Source organism: Lampetra fluviatilis, chromosome 29, assembly GCF_964198595.1.
Source record: "Lampetra fluviatilis chromosome 29, kcLamFluv1.1, whole genome shotgun sequence".
Classification (NCBI taxonomy): Eukaryota; Metazoa; Chordata; class Hyperoartia; order Petromyzontiformes; family Petromyzontidae; genus Lampetra; species Lampetra fluviatilis.
Genome location: NC_136303.1, coordinates 2,668,257 through 2,688,889, shown reverse-complemented (window position 1 = coordinate 2,688,889; position 20,633 = coordinate 2,668,257). Strand labels below are relative to the sequence as shown.

The 20,633-nt window shown below is 47.1% G+C and overlaps 1 protein-coding gene across 1 annotated transcript in view; it reads right to left on the bottom strand.

The window, feature by feature from the left end:
• The window catches only part of NCAM1 (neural cell adhesion molecule 1), a 209,225-nt gene that overhangs the window by 40,173 nt on the left and 148,419 nt on the right, over positions 1-20,633 (bottom strand). The window contains 6 exon segments of the mRNA XM_078869992.1: positions 5,667-5,684; positions 9,623-9,742; positions 11,984-12,160; positions 13,092-13,188; positions 13,518-13,705; positions 14,257-14,407. Of these exon segments, the coding sequence (XP_078726118.1) occupies positions 5,667-5,684; positions 9,623-9,742; positions 11,984-12,160; positions 13,092-13,188; positions 13,518-13,705; positions 14,257-14,407 (751 nt within the window).

Here is a 20,633-nt window from a genome sequence, read left to right as displayed (position 1 = left end):
TGTGTGGAGGCACAAAATAAAAGGGCACTCGGGCAACGGGGGCAAGATTGACACATATTGTGGAGCTGACAGCCCAGGCTATGAAAGAGCTGCGGATAATAAAAAAAAAATTGGCAGAATTTGTCACGCAGAGTTTAAGTGGCAGGCACTTTTGGGTCAACATTAATTCGTCACCCCGCAATGTCAGATAACATTCGTTGCAATTACGCGACACCGTCTCAATTTCGGTAAGCAACACATTAGGGTTAGTCATTGCGTAGATTACTTTAGATGCTGAGAAATTTGAAGTATTAATGAATTTGAGGCTCAATAACCTTTTCAAGTTGGCATGCGTGACCACTAATATCAAAATAATTGTGATAGAGCTAGGCAGCAATCGTTCCAAGAACTATTAGTCATTTTATCATTGTTCATTTTTAATCGAGATTCATGCCAGTGGTTAATATATTTAAATTATATTTTTCCAAAATTCATTATCCCTTTGACGCTATATATCATAATCCGAATCTCCAAAAGCAAGCGTTGCTTGATGATGCTGTATTAATCGTCTGCAAAGGATTTGTGCCTTAGCAGAAATCACGTTAGCTTTGTATATGCGCTTTGGAGATTGCATAAAAGAGAGATATTCGCAGAGAAGAATTGCTGCCGCTGCGAATTACACCAAAAGGTCATTAAACTGAAATTACCGTCTTCCCAAATCAGGCAGAATAAGTTGAGCAGTGCTGATGTGAAGAAACGCAAAGCTGAAATTATTTTAATTTAACGAACGGCGTGTTTTTAATTAGCATTTCGAGTTCCAGTTGGTCAATTATTTCAGCGTGCGCCCTATACATGCCAATGTTGATTGGTCGCATGCCTTCACTTTTTAAGCTAACGTCAGCTGTGCTTTTGCAGAAACACAGCCTGATAGTGCAGCTTTTTTTTTTTACAGTTCTACTCGAGCAGTTCCACAGCCTCTGCAAATTTTATTTCACGAAAAAATGAGAAAGAAGCTCAAGCACACAGCGCAATGCATTAAAGCATCACTTACACACAGCCTCTGCCGTAACGGCTTCTGCCGGAAGAGGACCTGACCCCAGCAACTCCGAGACGGTGACATCAAAGACGCTCCCCGCGGAAGCCGGCGTCGTCGTCGCCATCGTCGCCGCATGCTCCGGCGCAGGAACGGCCTGCAGGTTTTGGTTTGGCGGTGCGGCGCTCGCTGGCACGATGACCTCGGCGACCGGCACGAGCGTGGTTTGCGGGACGGACTCCGCAAGAGAGTCGCGGAACGGGACGAGCCCGCCGACAAAAGTGCTTCTCTCCGTCGCCCTCTCCGTCGCCCTCTCCGTCGCGGGCTCCGTGACGTACCCGGCTACGGCGCTGGCCGAAAGCTCGGACCGGGTGGCATCGTCGGTGCCAGGAGGAGCGGCGGATGTCACCGTGTAATCGAGGACCTCAACGGCCGCGGCGACGGCGGTGGACGGAGACGGGGCCCTGGAACTCGGAGACGACTCCGAGTGCGTGGAGTGGCCGAGCGGCGGCGCCTCCGTCGTGACGTCGAGGGAGGGGGCGGCGGTGGCGGTGTTGCCAGACGCTTCCGTGGAAGCCGAGAGCTCCGTCGTGCCGCTGAACCGAGGGGGCGGCCCTGTGAGATCCGTCAATGTGGGCGCAGTGGCCGTGGTTCTGGCTGAACCATCTCCCACGCCATGGGTAGTCGCCTCCTCGGAAGGCGTCACGGAAGCAAAAGCAAGGCCGTCCGGCACGGTCGCCGTGCGCTCCGTGGACGGGGATGGTGGTGAGGATGCTGTTGGCTCGGCAGATGAAGAATATTCAGCCATGGTTCCTTCAATTCCCACGGTGTGCTCAGGGGCACTTGGAGATGTCGCGGGGATTGCTTCAGTCACACTTGAGAGGGTCACAGCTTCTTGCGCTGTGGTTTCTTGTGTTATGGCTTCTTGTGTTGTGGCTTCTTCTTGCGTTGTGGCTTCTTCTTGCATTGTGGCTGCTTCTTGCGTTGTGGCTTCTTCTTGCATTGTGGCTGCTTCTTGCGTTGTGGCAGTGGGAGGCACCGACACAACCGCTAGCTCAGCGGTCGAGGGAAACGGGCCTCCCTGTGCCGTGGGAGACTCCGGTGAGGTTTGCGGCGCTGCGTCCGCGGTGACGCCACCGGAGGCCTCGTCACCACCCCGCGTTGGCGACGGGAATCCGTCACTTGTGACGTCATGTGACTGGGGCACCGTGGAATCATCGGTGGCGTCGAGGTCACCCGTGGTTGGATGGGTACTTGGACTATTGACTACAGTTGTTAAAAAGCAAACAAATATCGGCTGATTACAAATTAAAAAGTATCAATTAAATAATGAGAAGTTATTTTTTTTCTCCCCGACCTGCCCCCCTCCCTCCCCATCCAAATGACATTTTTTTAAGAATGCGTAATGCACTTAATGTAGATACGTCTGTGGTATAAAGTGGCAGTGTGAGCAGATCCTGTTGAAAAAGGACTTACGCGGTGCTCCGGTTTGAACCTCCCCGGCGCTGCGGATGGCACGTTTGAGCTGGAAGCCACTGGCGACGTCTTTGCCAGGCCCAACGAGACTACTCAGAAAAGGCTTCGATGCTTCCTTCCAGCCGTCGGACACAACTGCTGCCGAGGCTCTTGGCCAAGCTTGGCCGCGCACAAACCTCTCCAAGATCACGACGACCTCTTGAAAGCGATCGACTGAAGGGAGCGCGGCTGTATCCACTTGAGAAAGAAAATTGTCAAGTAAATGAATTGAAGAGTCCATAATTCAAACAAGCGGGTTTTGTTTCAAGTTTCTCTAGGCTTAGCGGGGTGTGTGATCAATGGCGCATGCTCTGCCACACCGATAGCTCACGGAGCGCACATCTCTCCCCAGTAGCCGGGCAGCAAAGAGGGCATGCGAGCGTGGAAGAACCCTTTCGTCGAAATGCTGTGGTCCATTGTGAGAAGGTCTGCGAGCAGCTTCAAATTATTATAAAAAAAGTGTTTTTGTTTTATTTCACTCTTTGCGCGATGCTTGATTTCAAGGCGTTCCCCCTCTGGCTTTTTGCTTCACACAAAAGCGAAGCGAGCGCATGTTAGGATGCGTTGTTTTCATTGCAAAAACAAGCAGCGGAAGAGGAATGGCTTGATGCTGCATACTTTTGAGAAAAATATTTTGAGCAAAGCTAAAGTTTGCCAAGATTGTAGTGAAGAAGACTTCTTTAATAGGTGCCATATATAAATAAAACACAGTTTTCATGAATATTGTAAATTCTGCTAAACTGAAATGCCACAACTCTAGCTTTAAATTACGTATTGTTAGCCATGTGCACATGAAAGAAATGTTGAATAAAAACCGTATATTTTTGGGGGTTTCTTCCAAATCCTAGTTCGTACGCACAATCAAGTGCCGTGCAGCAAAAACAGAGAATCGATGTTTACACAAACAATTTAGCAATGCTCCACTGCCAGTGGTGCACAATAAAAAAAAAATATCCGTCAATTATAAATGTGAACTACTTTTAGTGTTTAATGTGTTGCCCTTCCCCTGCACTTCCGATTAGCATGGTTGGCTACGTACGGTGCGAAAAGAGTTCAACATGTGTACGTCTTAGAAGTGTAAAAAAAAGTTTGACGTTTCAGGAAAAGGCCCTTTTTTAAATTGCATAAACAACAGAGGCCAGGCAGACCCGAGTGGATGATAATAGTTGGAGACTGCAATTGCTTACACCACGAGGCCTGATAAGAATTACGCTTTCAGAAAACGAAATGTGTCTGATGTAAGTTTCACGTGAATATTAAAAGTTCAACTGTCGCGGCAGCGGACATTTTGTGAACACCAGATGACGCTGGGATGTCATCTCCAGCAAATCGTTGTACAATACAAATTGTCAACGCTTTGCTAGCCTTTTAAACATTTCCACAGATTTGATGATAAAGCGATACATCAAATGGCATATTATCCCATCACGTGACAAACTTGATTTTATTTTTTGGGTGGTGGAGGGTTACATGGCGAAAACATTACCCCTATACCTCCAAGATCTAACCAAACAGAAACTAAATACGAATCATATTGTTGTTTGTCGTATGACAGTCATACCAATGTTTGCATTCTCAACAGTTGGTATTAATCCAAATGATGTGAATAATCAAACGATGTGTTTGTGTGTTCATGCCCAGTTATTGGTGACCAGGCTGAGATCATAAACTCACAGAACCTGGTTTAATCACAGCTACATGAACCTCGATTTTTTTTCGAGGAGCCTGAACCCACCCGACCTAAAACATGATTTAAAAAAAAAGTGTATTTCATATTTGTTTCATTTCATACGTTAAATGTTTGCATTAAAAAGATGAATCAACTCTTCATGGTCACAGACGTGTAAAAACTCATGATCACACCACACATGAAAGCAAAGCTGGGTGGGCGGTGGTTAGGCACAGAAAGTGGGAGGTGGAATGATGAGTGCGTACGCACAAAGCCCGCTGCTTGGTTTGTTAAGCCTCTTGAGAATCAAAACGACCATGATTGCCAATGCGAGGCACATCATTGCCTGCAGTTGCACCCAACAGATGCTTGCAAAAACACGGGGACCGTTCCGCGCCCGCGAGCTGCGCTCACACAAAGTCGCCGCTTAAAAAACACAAAAACGCTCAACCGCACGGCACACAATCAATTGGCATTGCACGTTCTGCCCAGAGCAAGCGTTCCTGGGCAAGCGTTCCTGCCTAAATGAATGAAAAGTTCCCTAGCAATTCAATCCTACGGTGATTTAGACGCAAGAATTGATTATCCCCGATCTCGTATGTACATTAGTTGCCGTCCGTGCCCTAATTGCAAATGTTATAAAATAATTTCAATACGTGAAACAAAACAAGACGGTAATTTTTACACACGCAATTTGACGCATGTATCGTGACCCTTGAGAATGATGAGTCGATGTATTGTTACACCTCTAATAAACGTGTTTATGGGAATATATGAGGCACGTGTTCATATAGATTACGTAGCGGCGTAATGGTTAGCATGCTGTGCTACCATCCCAGGGATTCCAGGCTCAATTTGTGGCTGTGATGCACACCACTTGTAAAGCAGGGTGTCTGAAGCTGTTGTCGGCTTCATCTAGGTCAACTCAGCCAAAAATGTATTTCCCAATGCCACGCAATAAATACATTGGCATTGAGGAAACGGGAGGTGGCTGGGTGTGGCACTGGGGCCACGCTAATCATCCACGTGCCACACTGGCTTTAACAGGCGCTTGCTGAAAGGAACTCACCCAGCAATTTTATTGGCTAAAAAACCGGGGGATCACTGGGGATCATTGTTGTATAGATCATTCCATAAAACGTTTCACAATGTGGAAATCTTCCTCCCACACGCATGCAGGTAACCGTGTAATGACCACGCTCAGTAGCCAACGTCAGCCACAAGACACGATGGGGGGGGGGGGAAGAAAAAAGATCAACTCTTGCAAAGCCCAAGGCTCAGGGAGGAATGAGACCAAAAGCTTCACCTGTTCAAGCCTGATGCAGAGAGATGGAACTAGGCGGTCGTATAATTCAAGAGGCTGCTACCAGAGCTAAGCGCAATGATCCGTGGTGTTGTGTTTAAGACGCACAATGCTACTGCTTAACGCTTGTGCGCCTATGGCATAAAGCGACACACAAGGCTACTTACTGAAACGGTATGAAGACACTAGATTACAAGTCGGGAGACAGAATGGGGTGGGGGCAGAGAGAAGGACAGAGGGACGGAGGGAGAGGGAGGGATGGGAAATGAATAATTATCAGAACAAAAATCATACAGACAAAGTTATAAAGTGTTGGCAGAGGCGGCGTTTATGTTTTGCTTGTCATTGCCAAAATCGCTCTGGCTCACTGTCACCGTGTATTCTCCCTGCAAAGGGATCGTTTTTTCAAACTCTTTTTGCTCACGTAAAAAGAAGTATTTTGGCATAACATGCCAGCGACGATGTTTTTGCGAAATTTGAAAACGAAGGATGCACCCCCCACCCACCCCGGCCCCACACCGTGGTGGTTCACGGGGGTGGGTGTCGAGTGCACCACCACCACCGGTCAGTGCGCGCCGGTGAAAGTGGGGAGCACAGACGCGCGAGAACAGTTGTTACGGGACACCAATGTGTTTTGATGCGTTGCTCTCAATTGCCCACCACGTGGCCACACAGCCTATATCGCCCGATACAGCGATACCTCCCTACCGATTTAAAGCATTCAGACTCTGTCTCCTCGACAGACCTGTTCTCCACCTGAGGACGGCTGCTTGCGTTGTGGCCGAAACGTCGTGAGAATTATTTTATTATGTTTTATTATTTCCATTCTATGTGACTTTACCGAAAGAACCAAGAAGATGACCTCCCTACCGGTTTACGTCGGGGGGGGATGCGTTCCTTAAAGGCGCGATGATGAATATCGAGATGAAGTCAAACGAAGCGACTTACAGGGTAGTAGTAGAAGTAGTGGGTGGTGGTGGTGGTGGTGGCGAAGGCTGAGAGGCGACGGATAATGAGAAAGGGACGGATGGCGCCGCTGGCGACGTGAGCGAGTGGGGTTGAGCGACGCGGAACGGGGCGTGGTAGTGATAATAATGAAGTGACGACGCGTTCTTGCGGAACGGCGCTAAAAGGGTGCAGACGTAAATCGGGGTGCCGCCGTACCCTGTACGACGCATTGCGGTAGCCAATCCCAAGCGCTGTGTGGGCTCAACCCTGCTTAGGTTTCGAGATGTTGGGTGAAACCGAGCGATTTGCACATTCGTGGCGAATTGGTCATTGGGTTGTTACTAAATCATTATTAATTATCATCGTAAGATATTAATACGCTGCTGGATGAAGGCCACCCCGCATGCCGTGTCTGCCATGGGGATATTTTGACCATACTTCACCATGCCGGTCAATGTGTTTTGGTGAAAGCGGCGAAGGGGAGGGGGTGGGGTTGGACTGGTTCAGATATCAGTCGCCACCAACGTGAGCTTGGAATCGAACTCAGGTCACCGGGCTGCAACACAGTAAACTAACCGTCACAGCATGCTTGCTGTATCAAGTAAATGGCTCATTTACTTGATACAGCTATCGTGCTGTGACGGTTCCACCTGAAGACGGAAGCTTGTGTTGCCTCCGAAACGTCGTGATTTTTATTTTTATTTTATACATTTTTATTTTTTACCTACGTGACTTTACCGAAAAAACCCAAGAATATGAATCCTTGCAGTCACGAAAGCTTCAAATCTAGAAGTAAACTAACCATTCCACCACTGCTCCACTCCCCAAGGTGACAGTGACGATGACAACAATGCGCTCTCTGTAGATGCCCGCGTGGCATTTTTTTTGCACACTTCCTTACAAGTACCGTATTCTGAATTGAGCACTTTTTGCAGCCGTTTAAATTTATTATTATTTTTTCTTGTTTGAATTGACTATCAAGATGAGTGCTCACGAATGCTTAATGAGGAAGCAATCAAGAGCATAAATTTCTCGCAACAATGACTGGATGAGCTTGGAGCTCCAAAGGTAATTAAATATGATGGGTCTGAGTCCCAACGCCATAGAGATTGCTATTCATTCATTATTAAGGCTACGTAAGGAACACTGCATCTTCTGAAACCCTCCCTCTCTCTCTCTCTTAGATTAATCGTGATAATATTGCACGTGCATTTGCATACAAATGCAAAGGTCTTCTTGTAAGTAGGCGTTAGAGACCGTTGCATTTTGCGTTGTATTCTCATAGACAATTGTTTCTGTTCAGTCAGGTGTTGTTAAAATGTGTTATTTCAGATTATAATAATGCCATTTGTTGGTGCCTTTTCTAATTTTGAACGATTTCAGCACAGCACACAAGGAGAGAAGTGTCTTGCAATGTAAGGCCACGGCATCTTGAAATGAAAGTGCATTGGAGCAAAGTGTACTTTTTAGGAAATACTTTGTGGCTAGGGTATTCAACTATTTAATGGCATAACGCTTAGGTCACGTGACCACTTGGGATGGCGAACCACTCTGCTGCACCGTTAAGCTCAACATAAAAAAAAACACTCAACACTGGAATCGGACAAATATGCCAATGCAAGAAATTCCTGAACATAAAAAGATTCCTGAATCACAGGTTTTCCTGAATAAACAAATGGCAAGATTCGAATTTAAAGCTAATATCATGAATCGACGTGCAATTAACTGTCATGTACTGATGATGTAACCCTTCCATCTCACACATTTGAGGTAGTGCGGTGATTCATGGTCACGATTCAATCAGGAATGATTTTTTGTCTCGGGTTGAGTCTCGTTTGGATCACTGATCATGTATACTGTCACATTCATCTATGAATCGTTACGTGCATAGCAGCTAACGTACGTAACGTGTGTTCATCAGCATCATGGTCACCATTTCCTATTCACTGCTGGATGAAGGCCACTCAACCCGTCCACCATCATTTGCGGTGATGCAATGCCAGAACCGAGCTCACTCCTGCACATAGCATCATCTCTCCATCACCACACCACAGAGGTCACCGCACCACAGAGGTCACCGCACCAGAGGTCACCGCACCACAGAGGTCACCGCACCACAGAGGTCACCACAGAGGTCACCGCATCACAGAGGTCACCACAGAGGTCACCGCACCACAGAGGTCACCGCACCACAGAGGTCACCACACCACAGAGGTCACCACAAAGGTCACCGCACCACAGAGGTCACCACAGAGGACACTGCACCACAGAGGTCACCGCACCACAGAGGCCACCGCACTACAGAGGTCACCACACCACAGAGGTCACCACAGAGGTCACCACACCACAAAGGTCGCCGCACCACATATGCCACAATGGCCCCCGAAAAGACATAATCATACACTTATTATTAATATTATTATTATTAATAATAGTATTGTTATGGTATTATAATTATTAATGGTATTATTATGGTAGTAGTATTAATAGTGTTATTAATAATTATTGTTCCGATGATAAAAGCAAGGACCGACCTAATCCAAGGCACCACTCATTGTGAAGAATACGTAGATACCAAATGGTATAATTAATAATAATACCATTTGGGGCCTTGGATTAAAACGGTCCTTGCTTTTATCATCGGCACAATCTTTGTCATGCACAGAGATGTAGATTAAACGTGCACTCTATATAATCAGCACAAATAATATCACTTCAGGCTGTGTTTCACCCATTCCTCTACGAAACAAAATTCCTACTTCTTAAACAACACTGCACACTCATACGGACAGCTGTAATCACCAGTAATAAACGATAATCACTCTAAACATAATGAAGTGAATAATTAGCCAAAAAAACATTTGAATCATATTTTGAATGGTGACGCATGAAAAATAAATTAACCTCATGATAGTAAAAAAAAATACCCACAAAAGCTTAATTAAATTTTGCTACGTAAGAAACTGAGACATTCGTCACAGACAGTGACAGTCCCTTGAACGATTTCAGTCTGATACGCCGTAGAACCCAAGCGATAGCAGCTGTGTCGCACATTCACAAAATTATTTTTTGCCAGTGGCTGCCCCATCAGACAAGTGTCACGCGAAGCAGGATTCACTGGCAGAACGTCCTCTGGTGTCGCGTGAAGTGAGCAAGGCCCGGAGGCCGGACTTACGGATGGGTTCCGTGTAGAACAAGGTTGGCTTGGTGAACGGACCGTCCCCGACGCCGTTACGGGCTGACACCTCCGCCATGTAGTGGGTGTTTGGCTCTAGGTTGGTCACCTTCACTGTGTCTGCTCCCCACGCGTCAGCACACACACGTACGCACCCACGCACAGACGGACAAAATTAATTGAAAACTCAGCGGTACAGGCATATTAGGCAGGCGTATGAAGTCAGAAGGAGAGGTAGAGACCGAGTGACCATGTGTGAAAAATAGCTTCCTAGCTCATCGGATTCCTCCAGAATAAATAAAGTCTGAGTGATGCCGCAAAACTGCGGCTTATCTTTTTCTCAATAACCTTTCATTGGACCGATTGAAACATTGTGGGTATTAATTCATGGGAATGACACGACTCGGGCAATTTTTATTCTTTACACAATCTCCCATTACTTGTTGCACACTGCTTTATGTTGTGGTCAGGCCCGGCTCACACAACAGTGGACAGGCGCAGCTCCCAAGGTGATGTCCGTCCTCTATACCGTAGCGTGCATCCCGAAGCCCAAACGCGCCCCAATCCCCTCTGCCTTTCCGTACTCGCGCAGATTGCGTATCGACGGACGTGCGTGCACCGAATTCCGAGCATCCGTTCGATTCGTCAGTCACACGACTGCAAAGCGCCAACGCATTATGCCGTGCAAACGGGGAGGGGAGATTGAAAAGTTCAAGATTCAATCTTATTTAGGAGCCCCATTAAGAGTGTTTAAGTTTGCTGTCCTTCCCCCGCACCTCCGATGAGCACGGTCGGCTATGTACGGTGTGAAAGAAGTTCAGCATCTACACATGAATTAGCCTTATTAGGAAAAATATATATATTTAACTGTTCACGGTAAGTATGTTCAAATAAACTGGTAGCAGCTATACATATTCTTCCTGCAGTGCGGAATATATCTTGCATGATCCCCCCTCCCCCTTTTTACAATGAGTTTGGTTCAATGCCGGCTGCGCTATTAGTTCCAGATAATTGTAAAAGAATGGCAAGTCACTCCGAATGATTGCGGAGTGGCCGGGGAGGTGGGGGGGGGGGTGAAAACTGTGGTCTCCTACGTGAACCGACATCACAGCCGCGCAAAAAAAGAGAGGCAGGGGTATTTCTAAGATGGCCACAAACGGTGTGTGCCGCGTCGTTCAACCGCGTCGTGTTGCTTGCGCTTGTGGGCGGAGGGAAACGTCGAACCGCTTGAAATTCGAAGGCGATGCCAGTTTCGCGATATGCGTCTCTCTCTCTCGCTCTCTCGCGGAAGTGTTTATTTGCGTGGTGCAACGGTTTGAACGGGTTTAAAAATGGGTGCAAGTTGGCAAAAAGGTGATGAGGAAGTGATAAGAGATGTCCTGAAATGACTGCATGAAGAATTGATGGCAATCAGATGTCAAGGCAGTCCAACACCGTTATGACAAAAAGGTACATTTAGCAGAGAATATCTCGAATATAGGGTCGGTTTCATTTACTTGACCGGACACTATTTTAAACTGAAAGTGCAGGCAAACTATGAACCACGATCAAATCGGCACATTATTTACAATATAAATACATAGCTAAGATGTCGTGGTAAAGACCCACCACCTGCCCGATCAATACTTCCCTAAAGTTTAACTATTTCTGACTTTGGTGATATTATCCAACATTCTGAGATAAAACAACAGTTAGATACTTTAAAACTCATACATAATTCCATTATAGATCTAACGACTTGTGTGCATTTATTGCAACATTTATACGCTGAATCGTGATTTATAATTCAGATATGAATGTTTATATATTAAAGAAGTAATCTACAAACAAAACACTTTCATAGTTCCAAACTGATTTAAAATTCAATTCGAAATTTAATGGCTTATGGATGATTATTTTTGCAATTAAAAATATAGATAAAAAAAAAAATCGGTTACATTAATTACACAAATTACACATCGTGCAGGAATTAATAATTCCAAAATTATTTTTCGTAAACAATTAAAAATTTAACAGGAGCACAAGATAATTAGCGTCACTGCCAACGGGGATCTGCAAATGTGAAACGGACAAACGGGTAGAACGAGCGAATGTATGTACGTATGTTGAACTTCTTTCACACCGTACGTAGACATCCGTGATAATTGGACGTGTGGGGGAAGAACAACAAACTAAACACAAAAAGCAGTTCTCAATAAATGAGTGTTTAATCGAGATGATTATTTGAAAGTGCATAGCTCCAGTGGCTTCCTAATATCGGAAGGAAGAGCGCTCCAGACGGCCGCAGAAGCGTGCCAGAAAGCGCGTGACTCGGCGACCGTCAAACTGAACGAGCGAGCGAGCAAATGAGCGGCGACCCACTTTCGCTGCCGCCAAAGTAGTAGCTGGTCCACTCGCTCAGGCCATTGGCGGGACGCACGCGCACTGTGTACGTCAGGATGGGCACGCCGCCCGTGTAATCGGGCTCCTCCAGGGTGATCTCCGCTGACGTGGAGTACACCGCCGTGGCCTTCACCGACTGCGGGGCCGACGGCAGGGCTGTTGCGCGGGGCGGGGGGAGCGACACGCGCGGGAAAATGGGAAACGACGTCAAGGCTCGGCGAGAGGGTGCCAAGTGCAGCTTCGGTGCGATCGACGGGTGAGGAAGGAGGAAGGGGGTTGGCTCCCGTGTTACAATTCACGCAGTTATGTTGTGCAGAAAAAATGAGAATACGTTTTTTCCCTTTCTAGAAGTAAAACAAGTTTTAAGATGGTCAAACACCAAATAAAAACAGGACGTAAAAGGTAACGTTCTCGATTCAAATCGCGATCAGCAATCATGACAATTCATTGATTCGCTGGGGGAGTGAACGGTTAGACAGAAAAAAACACAAAACGATGTCAACCGGTATTGGCCGAACACCCCAATTCCTCCCAAATATTACATGTAAATTACTCAATCGGGATAACACGCAGCAACATCGTCACCTACTCCAACATAAACTCCTGAAAGGGTCTCAGTGAGAGGCATTTCTGGGTAAACACACACGATCATGCTAATACGGTGAATCCTCATGCAGGCTGGTTAAAGGCACGCAAGGGAGTGAATCTCAGTTGCAGATGCACGGGCACACACACGGGCAAAGATAAAGACTAAGATCCCCCGTATAGCCTTAACAGACTGTAGGGGCAAGTGCTGTTAGCGAGCACCTATGAAGGCCGGAACGGTACACGAACGAGGGGGTGGGTGGCCAGCACCACGCCCGACCGCCTTTGTCTCCCCAGTGGCGATGTTTACACACCGCACCAGGTACTCATTTAAGGCTGGGTCGATCTAGGAGAGGCCCAGGACCGGTTCAGATAATCGTCACTGGTGTTAGCCTTGAGCTGGAATCGATCCCGGGTCGCCAGGTTCATAGCGCAGCGCGCTAACCGCTACACTACCGCTCCCCACACACAAGCACACGCACGGGCACACGCACAAACACACCTGCTTCCACCAGAACAAACTCCTTGGACTCGCTCGCAATGTTGTTGACGGCGACGCAGTTGTAGCTTCCAAAGTCAGACTGCGACTCCGGTGTAATCTGTAATGAACCGCACACACGATGGACAGTGGCTCATGAGATGCGTCATTTAAAAAAAAAACTTCGTTCAAATAATTCCATCAGCGGTGCTCCTTGCGACAGCGTCCATTCAGAGCTCTTTTAGTAAAGCCTCTTGTTGGAGAACAAAGTCCACAGAAGGAGACATCGCAGAACTACCTCCAACATGTGTGGCCAGCATCACGCCCGCCCGTCTTCGTCTCTCCAACGCTGATGTTTTCACGCGGAGCACAAGGCACTTACAAATACTCGCTCGCTCGCACCACGCGCAGCCGCCGGTGCCTGCCAGCGCCACGGAGCCCCTCGCTCACCTCGAGCACGCTGAAGCCGGGGAAGCTGTGCACGATCACGTTGGTGAGGTTGGCGCTGGGGATCGGCTGCCCGTCGCGACTCCAGCTCACGGCCGCCTTCGGGTTGGCGAGCACCTCGCACGTCACGTTCACCGCGTTGTTCGGCCAGCTGTGGTAAGTCACCTTCTCTCCGGCGAACTTGGGCCCATCTGTGCGCGCGCACGTACCCGCGACCGATTGCAGCCGTGACTGTAACTAAGGTCCGTGCTGTATAAACACCTGTGCCGTCTATGGACGCGCGTGAAATAGAGCCGAACGGCTCATCGGGCCCTTCCTGCTGAAATAAATAAAATCGAAATCATAAATTCACATGCCGCCAACGTCAATATCCGCGCCATTCGCCACTAAGTGACGGTGACGTCACCCACGGCACCTGTGCCAGGCCAGCTGCACTTTGAGGCCACGTGAAGTATTGGAGGCTCGTTGACAGGAGGTGACGGGACAGGCACAGGTGCCATGGGTTGACTTGATCGAGACGACTGGCAGATGCACCACCTGTGCCCCCAACTGTGCAAACTCGCTGCATTTTAGCCGCCCGGTGGTCCGCTCGTTGTTGTTGAGAGCGTCGCTCCTCCGCCCCCCCGTTGTTGCCGGAGGGCGACTGCCTCCAAGCGACCGGTAGCGTCCTTCACGGGCCTCATTCTCCATGCTCACGCGCGAACATACACACGCACGTACGCGCAAGAGGCGCACGGCTTACATGCCACGTCGAGGTGCATGGCGGCCGACGCCTGGCCCACGTTGTTGTTGGCGATGCACATGTACTCGCCGGCGTCCGTGTACTGCACGTCGCGCAGGGTCAGCGAGGACACCTTGGCGTAGGAGCGCACCTCAATGCGGCCCTCCAGCGTCTACGCACAAAAGGGGGAGAATAAAAACCGAACAAAAAAAACGAGCGGGGAGAGACGAAGGAAAGATGAGAGGCGTCGCATTCGGAGGAGCGTTTGCTGGGGTCGGGTAAATCGGTTACGCGCGGCCTTTGTATGAAATAAAATAGTTTTTCGTAAATTCGGAAATGATTCTGCAATTTTAAGTCGAGCGTCGGAAAGTTTCTCTCTTTAAAAATACCGAATTTTGCGCAGCTTAAATGATGAAAACGGTTTTCCTTTTGCGACTGCAGGCCTTAAAAATGTTGGACGCAGTTTGGCGATGGCTCTGGTTGCGATGAAAGCGAGTGACGAACATCCGGCAGGAAAAGTCATTTGGGCAAGAGTTATTTCACTAAAAAGTGTCAGCGTCCTTTCAAATGTCAGCGGAGCCAAAGTTCAACGCACTCGCCGTGAGAGAGGAAGCAGAGCCGAGTATTGAAACCGAAATCAAAATCATTGCTCTTCATTCGTCGTCAAGGTGAGTGAAACTAATGTCAATTTTAGTTGGCAAAAAAAATTACGTACGACTCCGTCAATTTCACGTCAAAACCTACACCATTGATTGAATGAACTAAAAAGCTGAACTGCTCTTTGGAGAGGAATGTTCTTTGTTAAACGCTGACAATGACTGTATGCCTATAATTGGCAACATGAAAATATATTATAGATAGCCCAGCTACATAAGTGTTGGCCATTCAAACCACACTCAATCTGTATAACTGTAAGGCAATCAAAAAATGAAAGCAAAGGTAGGACTATAAAAGAACCCATCATTCATAGGAACATTTTAAAGAAACAATAAACACAACACCTACAAAAAAAAAATCATAACCCACAGCAAATATCAGAAGGTATATTATAGATGTCATCATAAGCTATTTTGATTCAGGAAAATATTTCCTTTCTAAATGCGTTAAAGTCTCTTTAAAGCTTTCCTGACTGCAGGGATTCATCTTCTTGGTTCTTTCGGTAAAGTCACGTAGAAGGGAAGTAATAAAATAATAAAAATAAAACATAATAAAATAATTCTCACGACGTTTCGGCCACAACGCAAGCAGCCGTCCTCGACAGACCTGTTCTTCACCTGAGGGCAGCTGCTTGTGTTGTGGCCGAAACGTCGTGAGAATTATTTTATTATGTTTTATTTTTATTATTTTATTACTTCCCTTCTACGTGACTTTACCGAAAGAACCAAGAAGATGCGTTAAAGTCATCAAACATCACATCTCCCATTTGCCTCGCATTTCTTAACGTCTCATAGTCGCGTAGGCGGCCAGAGTCATTACGAAGAAATAAAATCGTGAAACGTGATCAGGATGCCCTCATGGCCACAGAGAAATAGTAACCGTGACGAAAGACAGCACTTTGTCGATCCATGGAAATGTCAGTCACGGGATTTTGTCACAAACTTGAGCACTCTGGTCAGTGCAGGTTCCCAAAGAGGGGGGCTACTGGTGGAGGCGAAATTGAGCAGAGTGGAGGGGGGCCCCAGGATCCGTTCAAGTCACCCTCCTCACCAATTGTAGCGGTGGCCGTGACTGATATCGGTCCGCGTGATTATAACTCACATTATGGAGCCAATTTATTCCTTCTTTGCCGAAGCAAACTTTTTTCGAGCGGCTTAATAGAGAAATGCACTTCTGTGAAAAATATCATCTGAGAGGTGACATTTCACAGATGGCTTATTCCTGTCACAAGTGGCACAAGGTATATATATAAACTATATATATATAGAATCCATACGTTGTTTTACTTCGCACTAATTTTTCATGGATTTCTTTTTTAATGAACCCACTCGGTATGCCCTGACATTGTCAGGAACAGGTTTTTTTTCTTCGTCTTCCTCTTCTCCTTCTCGCTGCGCTTTGCCACCACAAGCCCCCAGAGTTTTCTGGCACGGCACTCAAAATCTCGAGGCGAGCGAGCAAAAGCGCTCGGCGATTCGCGAATCGCTTGCTCGCGTCAACACAAGGACGGGTTGGGGGGGGTGAGGGGGTGGGTTGCAGGGTTGTCCGGGTTGCACAGGGCCCGCCCGCCCGCCCACAAGACAAAAGCAGTGGGGGGGGGGGGGGCGGCACGCAGAGAGAATGACAATGATCACCCGAGCGGGGTGGGAGGGGGCCACAGCTGAGATCTCAGAAAGCACTCAATTCCCTTCGCAGATATATACATGGATAAAGCGGTCATCAGACTCAAAGGCAAACACGTTTTTTCTGTTGCTACCAAAGACGGTCACTGCCATTGCGCGCTTTTCAGACGCACTTCTGCGGCGGCCGTCTGGAACGCTCTTCTCCTTCCAATGTTAGGACGCCACTGGAAGCCGTGCACTTTAAAATCACCTAGAATGATAACGAATTCCTCGAAGCACTAACACACACTGCTTTTTGTGTTTAGTATGTTATCTTTCACCGGCACCTCCGGTTAGCACGGTTGGCTATGTACGGAGCAAAATAAGTTCAACATACATGCATTATTTAATGTGTATATATGTATATCTTAATTATAATAATACAAATGTGTCTATTTGCCATGGTCGAAAGATTTGAGAGCATAGGAAACAGGTTAATTGGAATCGACTTGCTCCCACTGCGTACATTATTCCTGCACGAGCGATGCGCGTGTATGCATGTGGCCGTGGGGTTAGTGTGGGTGCGACGGCTTAATTACTCACGACTTATGTGGAACATGCACGCGGAGTTCATTATTTGTGTATTTTATGAGCGGTGAGACAACAAAGAAACGTGCATCGTATGTGGAAATTCACTGCGGGTTCAGCCATTTATGTGTGCGTTATTAATGGTGATGGAAATAATTTGCGAGAAGGCCCTCCAACTGAGCTGCAACATATTAGTCCCTGGTGTAACAGAACAATATTCAAATTGTTTGTGCAGAAATTCTGATGGAAAAGCCCAGTTTTTTTTTTACAAAAGTGAACATCATTCATGGTATAAAAATTGTGCGATGACTGCAGCGTTAAAATAATAATATGCCATCCTAAAAATTTGTAATCGACGCAAAATAATCCATAATACCATTTAAAATCGTAGGCTTTCTTGTGAATAGTTTCCAGAGAGTTGGGTGGCATTAGATAAGTTACGTAGCACTCAGTGCTAAGTTGAAAATCATTTACTTCGTGACCAAGCTTAACGACATTATCTGTGGTTGATAAGGAAAACAGTTCTAAGATGCACCCATAATTGCAGAAGGATTGATGTCATACTGCAATTATGAACTGTACAATCACGCTCAACACACATATATAATGTGTGTTATGTATGTTATATATGCTCTCAACACATATATATAATGTGTGAATGCACAGATTATATGTGTGTTGTGATACCCCGTTATGCACACAATGGGGTATCTAATATGCTATGGGTATATATTTTTATGTAAACGTGATCGTGACAATTATATTTTGCCTCTTGCATCTAGAACCCCGGGAGAAGCTTTTGTCAACGGCGCATTTAACTGAGGAGAGCTGACATCAGGAGACCCATCCCCTCGCACGGCACACAACTGCCACCGTGAAACTGTCAAAGTGCGCGCTTCCGAAAAACGCCTTTAAGGAAAACCAACTTTGCCTCCCGTGGAAGTGCTCGTGCCCCCGCGGCTTGTTCGATTTCTTTCAACAACCGGTCATCCGCTCGTCGCGCCCCGCTCGTAACTCGCGAAAGGCGCATCGCACGAGCACCGAGGCGAGGAAATTAGTGCTTCCTCAGATTCCCACGGCTCCCCACGGTCAGCACAAGTGAGAGGGAGAAGTCACACGAAGCAGGCGTGCTGGCATGCAGGCGGGTGTGTGCACGTGGACGGATGGTCGGCAGGTACAAGTGCTGCGAGTGTGTGTATATATATACGTTCCACGAGCTCTTGAGTGCAGAGGTGAGGTTTATCACTTCAAAACTAAACTGTGATACTATTTTGTTTGAACCAGGCAAGGGGCCACTAAGCTACGTAGTTCTTTTTCAGAAGCGACCTGGCTCCCACAAATGACAGCTCAACGCAGTTGCTTATCATCACGTGGACACTTATTGCAGACAAATACTCTAAACGCGTGTCGATTCTTGAGGACCCGGAGAAAGATCCATGCGACCATGGTGAGAACACGCAAACGCCAAATATACAGCAGACGTCAGGGTAGGGATGGAACCCACGACGTCCTGTATACCAGGCAAGGTAGTTAACATCTCACCACGCGATGGCCACTCAGGTCTGACTTGACTGGCCGTAGTGGTGGCAAGGCGCCAACGTGCCCGCCACCTCGGCTCGGACGAACTTTGGAACGCTAAGTCGACGCCAGGTGAACCGGCCAGCCAATGAGGGTTTAGGGTGGCCTGCTAAGGCAACGGCCATCTGAAGCGGTCGTCCGCACACGCGCCACGTGACATGACCACGTGACACGCGCCACGTGACACGACCACGTGACCGAATTGTTGAGTTCCACTGTGGCAGCGTCGACTCATTGCACGCAGCGACATCCACCCAATGTGAAAATCCAGCGTGGTGCCAGCCCGTCCTGCGCATGCAACGATTCTCTTTTCTAATCTGCAATGCTGAATGGAACTGCATTGTACGAGTGACCTGAAGCCTATATTTTGTAATTTGCCCTCAACCACCTGTTCACCTGTGATCTCATCAAGTTCACCGATAGGTTAAATGCTAGCAGCCTGTATGAGATATGTTATATGGAAACATGTATGCTGCCCTTCAGCATCATCTAGGTCACAGGTCATAAGTCAAACATATCTCAGGATTAATTCCATAGGTCCCTGGCTCCTTCCGGACAGAATGAACTCTGACTCAACACCGTGTGATGAAAATGTACTTGGGTCCTGTGACTCACAGATAAATGATGCTATGCACGCTTGCAACCGCTGAGTGAATTATTATTACACGTAAAATAACATCCCAGCTTAAAACTTCACATCCAAACGCTATAGATTTATACACCAACAATGTGTACAGTCGTAGCTTCTTAAAAGTTACCAAGTTATGTGTACGTAAAAAATAAATAGACCTTTGTCAGTCCACTGCTGGATGAAGGCCTCCTCCGCATCATCGGTCATCAGAGTTGTTTGACTATACTTCACCACGCTGGTCAGTGTGGGTTGGTGAAGGGGGGGGGTCGACCAGGATGGTTCAGATATCGATTTAAAGCTTTCGTGACTGCAGGGATTCATCTTCTTGGCTCTTTCGGTAAAGTCACGTAGAAGGAAAATAATAAAATAATAAAAATAAAACATAATAAAATAATTTTCACGACGTTTCGGCCACAACGCAAGCAGCCGTCTTCAGGTGGAGAACAGGTCTGTCGACAGAATTATTTTATTATGTTTTATTTGTATTATTATTATTTTCCTTCTACGTGACTTTACCGAAAGAACCAAGAAGATGGTTTAGATACTCGCCACTGATGTTAACCATGGCTGAGAATTGAGCTCAGATCGCTGGGTTTATTGCGTAGCATGCTAACAGCGCGGTACACCATCACTCCACCCCCAACGTGCATTTGTGTATGTTCTGAAATTTTTACAAATTCAAAATCATGCCCAGTAATCGCTCTCCGGTCAAAGTGCAGTCAAAATGAAGGCCTTTCACTGAAAAGTCGAGCAATTGATTTTACCCTCTGGGTAACAGCTTCACTTTTCTTCTTTCCATACAAAGATGTATTTTGTATTATTCTGCGTTGTGTGTGTGAATGTTTGTTGCACTTACGTTGTCCCATACACTTACGTCGACGTTAAAATTCGAGTTAAAAAAAAATCTAACGCCTGTCAGGTGGCTTCAAAGGCAGAGCGAGCGGCTCGCTAATCGGAAGGTTACGAGTTCCCGTCCTGGTTGGGGCGGCGGGATAACCCAGCCTATCATCCCTCTGGGGTCGATCAAATAGGTACCAGCTTGTGGAAAATACAACATTGGTTGTCACATTGGGATAGGTTAACCCCTCGGCATAGGAACGTGGGATGAGCACCGTCTCTCAGGGCTGTGAGCGTTGGATGAGCACCGTCTCAATGTTCATTCGAGCAGGAAACCGCTTTGGACTTTGCCTCTAAATTACCCAACGTTCCGTGACATACGATACGAGCCAGCGCGTGCACATCGTCTTGCCGCAAGACCACGTTTGAAGCCAATTTGTACTAACAATGCATTGCATCGTTCTGTGCAGAATAGGGCTCCTCCCTCTACGGAAAGGCAGCCCTCT